This window comes from Triticum aestivum, chromosome 3B, assembly GCF_018294505.1.
Source record: "Triticum aestivum cultivar Chinese Spring chromosome 3B, IWGSC CS RefSeq v2.1, whole genome shotgun sequence".
In the NCBI taxonomy this organism is placed as follows: domain Eukaryota; kingdom Viridiplantae; phylum Streptophyta; class Magnoliopsida; order Poales; family Poaceae; genus Triticum; species Triticum aestivum.
In genome coordinates this window covers 764,156,050-764,165,874 of record NC_057801.1, presented here as the reverse complement: position 1 = coordinate 764,165,874, position 9,825 = coordinate 764,156,050, and the positions used below count along the sequence as shown (strand labels likewise).

Sequence of the window (9,825 nt, the reverse complement as noted above, 5' to 3'; positions counted from 1 at the left end):
CCGAGGCCTCGACAGTTCCACGCCATGATCGTCATGGCTCCTGGTGGGCGCCGTCCTTGGCACCCACCAGTTTACCGGGAGCCCCTATGCCGGTTGCTTCCATTCCGTCCATGTCACCCAAACCCTTCCCATCCTCCTCAACAGCAGTTCCCTTGATCTTCTTCTTCTGTTCCTTACCATCTTCATTTTCCTCTGTATCCGCAGGTTCTTCACATTCCTTCTCCCTGTCTCCCCTTTTACCAAGGACAGACACCACCGGCTCAGCACTAGCAAGTGCCATCTTGTTACCATTCAGAACCCCAGTTTTAGCTGCAGCATCCTCAATAGTGACCGTCGCTAGAGTTGATGTAGGGGCGTCGGCTGTTGCCTTGGGATATCTGGCCACAGGCCCGAACCCAGGTGGGAATGCCAGGCCCTCCTGGAACCCTGTCTCGACGGGCTGTTTCTCTGCAGCTTTCTGATGTGTGTCAGGCAGGGTGTCGTCCCCCACAGACTCCTCCTCAGCCTGTCCGCTTCCATGTTCTGGGAGCGCCTTGGTTTGCTCCCCATCATATGCCTCTTTTCCAACATGGGTCGGGACAGAGGGCACCACCTGGGGCAGAGAAGTGGAGCCCCCATCTGAAACCTTGATTGCACTGACTGCAGCTATAGCCGCCTGCACCAGTGGATTTGCAAGGACCTCCTCCGAGGGCCTCTCATTCGCCTGTCCGGTCAGACTAGCTGTGTCCCCTCGGAACACTTCTCTCCCAAAGCTGAGTAGCCGCCTAGCACTGCTCGCCACCGGAGCAACATACCCTCCCTTGCTGGTACTCTTTTTAAATGCGGAGGCGCACATTGTTGTCGTGTACCTCATCTCTTGGAGGTCCATCGGCAGCTTACAATCGCTTTGGCCATGCCCAAGAAAACCACAGAAACCACAAAACCTAGGTACCCTTTCATACTTCACCTCTAAAAAGAACAGCTCATTCCTAGGTTTATCATGGGACGTGATTTTGTTCTGGAGAGGTTCGTCAACATCATGGTTCACCCTAACTCTTATGAAGTCACCCCAGATCTTACCACTCCTGTTCGTGTCCACCTCGAGGACCTCACCAAGCATGGCCCCAAGCTTCCATGCCACCCTTTCATCCAGCATGACCGGGGGAACATCATGGATGCGCGCCCCTATAGGCATGTGGGCGACCTCCACATCGCCCGGCGGAATGCTGCCGTCATACGCCACCACCAGGAAGGCATCCCCGTTGTACGTCCACGGGCCGTTGTCGAGGATGAAGTGCCGGTCCCCCTCCCGCTCGATTTCGAGGAGGAAGCGGTTGTTCTTTCTCTGAAACATTTTCACATTGGAAGCAAAAGTACCTAAATTACCAGCCATTCAGCCTAAACAAAAGTCACACACCATAAATTTTCTAGTAAAAATATTATTCTGCTTCATCTGAGCATTGACGAATTGCTACGATATGTCTTACAAACTTTGGTGGTTTGCGGTGTCATTGTTGTAGCTGTGTGAAGTACATATGCGTGCGTGGACAACATACAATTTTTGAAATTTGCAACCATAAAGTTCTTTCACCACTGTTAAAATTATTGCTATCTATAAAATTAACATCATTAGCGGCATAATAAAAAATAACATTAATGGAGATATCTAGACCAAAAATATCCATGAACTTATCAAATGTTTTACTAATAGTTTCACTATTATTCCTTAGCTGTTTTCGCCTTCGAAGACATTTTTTTCCTATTGTCATGAACATTTGTGCCTTCTCAACATGCCATTCGATAAGATTCTTAGTCATGACATTCGACAACTTGATAGCTTCCACTCGCATGTTTACCCCTAAATGCTACACATATGGTAGTTCCAAGCACATTTTGAGAAATAAGGTGTAAGGCATGGTAAAAAGCGTGGAGAATGAGCCATTCTTACAACCCACGACCTAGGCAATTTTAGGTGGCTTCCTTCATTCTTTTGCCGAGCAGTGGCAAAGGTTCATGATTTTTTTTTGAGAATCACCGGGGGGAGTTTCCCCACCTGAATATATTACTCAAAGTGGCCAAAAGTCAGAGTGGTGATCCAGTTTATAAGGAAAACATGATCGAAAACCTTAACAAATTGACCCCGTTTTTACGGGAAACCGGGCTGAAAACCGTACAAGGCACGGCCTAGCTGGCAGACATAAGACCATCACCATGAGAGACACAAGTAGATGTGGGGTGTCGTCGAGAGATCACAATACCAGAACTTTGCAAACAGCCGAACGCATTGGCGGGCATACCGGCCCCATGGCACAACTCAGGAGCATCCACAATCAACAAGTGTCATCCCAGACACGAACCTTGACTGGGGCTCCGCCATAGAAAGAATGGAACGAATAGCATTTTGAGAGGCATCTTGCGCCATCCTTGAGCAAAGATGAGTCGAGACAACACCAAGAGCACCAAGCTCGCCGCAACACAACGGTAACCATGAGAGGGTCTTGAGCAACCATTACCAACCTGAACCGCACGAGAACACCACCGTAGACGAAGAGCTCCAATCAACCGAGACCATCCATGATGCCTCAAGGCTATTGGTGCAGCCGAAAGGCAACGAGCGACCGAGTCCACACCGGGACGAAGTGTCACACACTGTCGAGTCTACATCACAATAGTGGCACCGCCGACGAAGCCGAAGGGCAACAAGGAGCCGAGTCTACACCCGGATCGCTTCTTCGAGCACACCAGCAGAAGCCGGCCGCGCCACCACCACCGTCCAACCCGCAGTGAGCAGCCACCACACAATCCACCAAGTTGATGCCTTCAGGAAGGAATGCGACACGAATAGCGCCGCCATTGGCCGTTTCGGATGGACCAGGAACATGGGTTTCCCCAGGAGCCTCGAAGGGGAAGTCACCATGACAACGATGCCTCCAAGGAGGTAAGCGACCCCCGCGGGCGTCACCATCGCCGGCTCCAGCAGGAGCAGTGGCTTTCGCAAGTGAGCAGACCACCTCCGAGGAGCACCGGTAGACTGCGAGTCGCTGGTCCCTACACCACCACAGAGCAAGGGTCATTGCAGCCCGTCGCCGCACGTGACCAAATCCGGACCACCGCAGGCCAGATCCTGCTCAGCCGCCATTGAGCAGCACCATCGCCGCAGGAGCACCGCACCTTGCCGCCGACGAAGTCGAGCAGCACCACCGCACCGCAGCCGTAAGCCTGTGAGGAGAGGACGGGGGGGGGGGGGGGCTGCCACCCCACCCCATCGAGGTCGGCAAGATCTGAGAGCCGAGGCAAGGGCCCTGCGCGCCGCCACATGAGCCGGTCCCTAACCGCCGGATCCGCTCCACGCCAGGCCTGGAGACGCTGCCGGAGGAGCCACCCACCGGACCTGCTCCCTAGGCAACCGGGACAACGCCGCCGGCCGCCGAGCAGACCGAAGAAGAGCCAACACCATCCTCCACCGCGAGCACCCGGCGCGACAGCAGCACCGCGCCCAGGCCCAACCACCACGCTGCCCGAGCGATCGCAGCGGCCGTCGTCGCCACGCAGACCAAGGCCGCCGCCTCGGGGCTCAAGCTCCGCCTCGCTCAACGCTACGGCTGGAGATCCCCCTCCCCTTAGAGGAACGGGGCCCGCCGCCACCGTGGCAGGGGAGCAGCGGAGGGCCGGCCTGACGGCGCTGGGATCCGGGGGGCCTCGGGTTGCCTCGCGAGGGAGACGACGCGAGGGAGAGATTGATGTTTTGCTTTGTTTTGTTCAAGGTTCATGATTATTTCAGCAAACACTGTAAGGTAACACACAACTACATAATTTAGTAAGCTAATTGGGATGCTAAGTTAGTAAAGGAGAGCAACCGATGTCATAGCATATAAAACGAGGTCAAAACCAAATTAACCCGTGAGAGTGTTAATTTCAAAAGGTCATGTCAATGTTGTACTTCTGGCCGCTAATGGCTTTAAATTTATAAAGCCGTGCTCTTCTTGAGTTTTTTTAGTAGAAGAAAAAGAGTGTGATACACATGTGGAACGAACACATGGCAACTCGGAACTTTTCGATAGCAAGTTTAGTGGCGTGACGATGGTAATTTTAGTTGTCAAGCATGATGATTTCTTTCCGGATCACAAGTTTTGGTTTTTTAGTATGTTTTTTCCTTACAACTCTAGTTATCTATACCTAATAATAAAGAGGCTATTGCTTCTGGCGGTACGTCATCGAAATTGCCTCTAAAGTTGTAGAATGTCATCCACCGATGCCACCTATAAATGATAAAAAAAAACATTTCACACATGGGAATCCCAGCCTGGACCGGCCCATACAGTAGGAACCTACTAAGACACTGCGCATCTGTTTGGGCCGGCCTATGTCCGGGTGGTCTGTTTTTCAAATTTCATTTTCCTTTTCCACATTTTTTTCTATTTAAAATAATTTGGGACTTAAAAAAATAGCATTAAAAAAAGAAAATCTATACTTAATAATAAAGGACTATTACTTCTGGCGGTACGTCATCAAAATCGCCCTAAAGTTATAAAATATTACCCCGAAATCACTAATTAAGGAGTACTCCTTGCGGAGATCACTCTAACTTTCCCAGGTTGCGACAAGTGGCGCGCTGCATGTGCGCCACTTGTCGCAACCTGGATGTTTTCCCTTTTTTCGTAGATCTGTTTATTCAAAACGTTTTATCTCTTAAACCGCGCGTCGAAATCTCGAACCACTTTTGTCGTTGGATTCCTCGCGTCGAGATCTTCAAAATTAGATCCCATGTTGACAGATTTTGACGAACTTTTTTTCACGAAAAAACTGACAAAAAAAACGAACCAGGAACACGGGTTTTTTTCCCTTTACGAAAGAGGCACGCCTGCGCCTCTGATGAAATCACAACCGTGCCTCTCGTGAAAGAAAAAAAAAATAGAAAACGCATTTTTTTTCTTTCCGAAAAAGGCACGCCCGTGCCTCTCGCGAAATCACAACCGTGCCTCTCGCGGAAGCAAAATCGTGCCTCTTGTGAAAGAAATAAAAACAGAAAACGTGTTTTTTTCCTTTCCGAAAGAGGCACACCCATGCCTCTCACGAAAGCACAACCGTGCCTCTCGCGAAAGCAAAATCGTGCCTCTCGCGGAAAAAAAAACAGAAAACGTGTTTTTTTCGTTTCCGCGGAGGCACGGCCGTGACTCTCGCGAAAGCACAACCGCGCCTCTCGCGGAAGCAAAACCGTGCCTCTCGTGAAAGGAAAAAAACAAAAAACACGTGTTTTGTCGTTTCCAAGAGGCACAGCCGTGCCTCTCGCGAAAGCACAACCGTGCCTCTCGCAAAAATAAAACCGTGACTCTCGCGAAACGCTAGGGAAAATTGGTGGAAAAGCAAAACGTCAAAAAACCCCGGGAAAAAACCGTTTGAAAAGTTGAAAACGCGTGCAGAAAAATAAAAAAATAAAATGTTTGGGCCGAACCATGTGGCGATGATCGTTGCGGGTCTCCCGAAGGAGCGCTCGTTAATTAGTTGCTCCCATATTACCCACCTACAGGTCATAAAAAACATTTCACACATGGGAATCCCCACCTGGGCCGGCCCATACAGTATGAACCTACTATACCGCGCTCTATGTGCTGGGGGAAGACACAACGCATATGTTTGGGCCGAACCATGTCCGGGCGGCCTGTTTCTTAAATTTCATTTTTTACCTTTTGTCTTCCTTTTCCGTCTTCGTTCTTTTCTACATTGAATAATTTGGACTTAAAAAATGTACTGAAAATAAAAAAAATAAAAAAATTGAAAAAAGTCTTTAATAATTTATAAATGCTCGTGAATTCAAAAAATATTCCTGATTTTTTATTCAAAAATATTCTAAATTTTGAAAAAAATGTTGGTAAATAAAAAATATTCATGATTTTTAAAAAAGTTCATGTATTAAAAATGTTATTGAAATTGGAAGTAAATTCACCAATTCAAAAAATGTTCATGAAGTGGAAAGTATCCTAAAAATTCAAAAACTGTTTGTTACTTACAATATAGTTTATTGATTCAAAAAATGATCATGCATTTCAAAAAGAATGTTGGTGAATTTTCAGAAATTGTTCCTACCAAACAATTTCCAAAAAAAAAATTCGTCGGCCCTAGAAATGTTCGCCTATTCATGAAAAATATTTAAAAGATGTTCTCAATGTATACAAAATTATTTGGAAGTAGTATAAAATGTTAAATTTAAGAAATGTTCAAGATTTTAGAAAATATTCTAAAATCTGTAAAAAATCTCATGAATTTGAAAAAAGTTCATGATTTCAGGTATGTTCATAAGTTTTAAAAAATATTCATAATTTTCAGATATTGTTAATGATTTCACGAAAATGAGAATGATAGTGTTTCCCGGTAATGCAGCAAAATGTGTCTATGGTCATTGCAGATTATGCTTTGTTTTCTTGTTGCAACACGGGTTGTTTTGCTAGTAAAAATATCAGGACCGGAGTGCTTCGTGTCACACGTGTGCATTTATCATTTGGATACATTTGTCCGTAGGAAAAAATTGGATCCTGTTCTGAAATAAACCCCTCCGAAGCCCAAACCCCTCTCCAGTCCTCTCCCCTCCTGAAGAATCCCCCAAATCTGACCGGCCAAAATATGGACGGCGATGGACTACCGCCGCCGGCCGCGGCCGCGGCTCCGGCCCCATCGGTGGCGTCGGTGCTCGGCGATGACGACCTCTTCCGCGAGATCCTCCTCTGCCTCGGCTTCCCCAACCTGCTCGTCCGCGCCGCCCTCGTCTCCAAGCGGTGGCTCCTCCACGCCTCCGATCCGGTCTTCCTCCGCCGCTTCCGCGAGCGCAACCCGCCCCGCCTGCTCGGATTCTACGCCGGCTACCCCGGCCGGTATCAGTTCGTGCCGCTCCCGCAGCCCCCGGAGCTGGCCGCCCTCTCGCGCCGCCCGGCCTCCCCCTGCGACGGCACCTTCGCCCGCGGAGCCGAGCGACTCATCCACTGCCGGAACGGCCGCCTCCTCACCGCGTTCCGCAGCCGCTGGCGCCAGCTACGCGGCGGCAGATTCAAGCACTATCTCCTGGCGCCGCTGCTCGCCGGGGAGTCCCCAACCGTCCTCCCACCGGCACCGCCGCCCACCCATGAGCGCGCTCAAGCGAGATTCACCCAGATGTTCCTACCCGGGGATGGGGGCCGCGACGGCATCACCTTGGTGCATCTCTTGATGGTCGGCCGAAAAGTCTATGCGGAAGTGTACGCCCTGGGATCCAGCGGATGGGGCGTCCCTGGCACCGCGGTGATGGAGATAGAGCACCCGCATGGCACAACCTTCCTGGAAGAATTGCTGCCGCCCGTTCATGGCAAGGTCTTCACGCTGACCACCTCTGGGTACATCCTGGGTCTTGATTTGGCCACGTCAACCTTCTTCACCCTCGAGCTCCCAGTTGGAGTGCGGCGCAGTTACCTGCTATCATGTGCGGAGGATTCCGGGCTTTATCTCGTCAGTGCAGACGGATTTCAGCTCAGTGTGTGGCTGAATGGGATGACCGGTGACGGCCATGGTGCAGCTGGTTGGTTGCTGGTGGACACATTTAGTATCCGTGAGGGATGCACACGTTTTGCTGATCAAAATCAGACTTCGATGCCACAAGATGGTGATTTCCTTCGTGTTGCTGCAGTCGGGGACAATGCCGAGTTTGTCTTCTTGGATTATGCAACATATAGTGTTGTCCTTTATGTTCATCTGAGGAGCAGGGTGGTTGCGAAGGTGTATGAGCAGGCACCATATGACCATGGTAATGTTCATGTAAGCCGCATACATATCTCTCCCTTTATGATGATGTGGCCACCTGTTTTCCCTGCACTGAACAGAGGACATGATAAAGAGCAATTATCTCAGCGTGTTTGATCTTTGTTATATCGTCACTGGGTACAACTTCTATAATAGCAAGCTATGTTTCTCTGATGAGGTACTGAAATGGATGACCAATTTATATATTCAGATGGTTTTGCCTGCATCTCGTCTAACTAATGTATACTCCCTCTGTCCCAAAATAAGTGCCTCAACTTTGTACTAACTTTAGTACAAGGCTATACTAACCTTAAGACAGTTATTTTGGGACGAAGGGAGTACCATGTTACTGTGTTTACTCCTTTAGTATTTCTCACTCATTACTCTGCAATCAACTTGTGTAGTTCCTTCTGCTATTTGGCCAATAAGTATGAGTAATGGACATTTGTGCCATGTCATATAACACTATATGTTGTACTTGGTTCTGAGTTTGTTAACAAATATTAAGATTAACATTGCAAATGTGTAGACATTCGTGCCACGTCATATAACACTGTATGTTGTAGTCATTTAAGTTGGATCTTAAGAACTTGAAGTTTGCAGAAGTGCATTGCAAGTTATCCAGCAGAACTACACTGAGTCTAGAGTCTTCTGAGATTGACCACAGTGTGTATAAGATATTACTTATATGATCACTCAGTCGTTTATAACGATTCTCTGGCAATGATTACTTGATTAGTGCACGGACAGCCAAACGCAACTGGAAGAGAAATAACTGAAAGTACAGCTTGTGGCACAACTGCTCATATAGGTTCCCGGTCGTAGCTAACTGTATGCTTTTTGGTCTCTTCCAAAAGCTAATACTTGGTCTCCCCGATTTGCCACACCTCACAGTGATTCCCTTACACATCAAATGAGCCTGAAATACTGCACCTAACACTTTCTTCTCAACTTATAGTTTTCTATAAATGCTGGGCCATCTGCCTCACAAAGCTCAAGAAATAACAGCATATTACTAGCTCAAATGAAGTAAGTTGACCAGAGTTTGGATCTGAAGAGAGTATGATTCATGGACTTGTTAGGAACATGAAGTATTGACAATGTTTGGCAAGTTCCTTAGCTCTACATGATTGTTGTAACTAATCCCCCTTGAGCTGTTGACACTCCAATGCTAATGCCTCTTCTCAGAAACAAATCCAGGAAAGAAAAACTACGAGCTACGTACTAGCCTCATCTCTGGTGGGGAACAACAACCACTACTTACTGGTAAGAACTTCCATCAACAGTGAGTGGGGAATATAGATCTAGCTATGCAGCATTTTTGTTCATCTCATTTGTGATTTCCTAGAAGACCTGCAGGTGGTTCTGCAGCCTCCATTGTATTGTGCTCGCCGCGTTCTAAACCAGCAGTTGGTGGCCTTCGTGTGACTAGCACCCCGAGAGTTTCCATTGTCAGCAAATGATACATGACAGTGGAAAAGTGAACCTGAGTTTGAGCGGACTCGATTGCTTTGATCTTGAGTTTTCTGCCATTTCCGTGCTGGAGTGGTCCTGACAAACTTCCGGTTTGTGTTGTAGTCTGTCAAGATTCTGGAATCATTGCATCTCCATGAACCTGGTGATGTGCATTCCCTTAAAAAAGCTGCTGATGTATTCTGTAGCCGAACATCCCCAACCAGGGTTTTCAGGCTGCTGCTTTCTTGAGAGTAATGGTTTCTGTGTGGTGTCCCGAACTCGATTAGGGGATCACAACTCACTAATTGTCCATGAATTTGAGGTACAAGGGAGATTGGAGTCTGGGGTAGGGAGAGAGAGAGAGAGAGACAGACTTGGAGAAGGGGAAGAACAGAGAGATACAGTTCAGAAGATACAGTCTGATCTGTTCCAAAAACTAGCTTCCCAAACCTGCTACTCCCCTACTAGTACTCCTTCCTGTCGCTCCACTTGACTTGGGCTGCAGCCCACCTCGCGTCAGGCCCACTGGCTCCTTTATACTCCCGCGTCCCTCTTCCCTGACTTGATCTTGTGTCTTCAGAGTCACACTGCTGACATTCTGTCCCTCTGCTCACTTGCATGCTTCCT

The 9,825-nt window shown here is 48.2% G+C and overlaps 1 protein-coding gene across 1 annotated transcript; it reads left to right on the top strand.

The window, feature by feature from the left end:
* Nucleotides 1–6,560: 6,560 nt before the first annotated feature.
* LOC123072278 (uncharacterized) lies at nt 6,561–8,187 on the top strand. The gene has a single exon (XM_044495846.1). It carries the CDS (start codon nt 6,598–6,600, stop codon nt 7,858–7,860), a length of 1,263 nt encoding a protein of 420 aa, XP_044351781.1. The 5' UTR covers nt 6,561–6,597; the 3' UTR covers nt 7,861–8,187.
* Nucleotides 8,188–9,825: the final 1,638 nt, after the last annotated feature.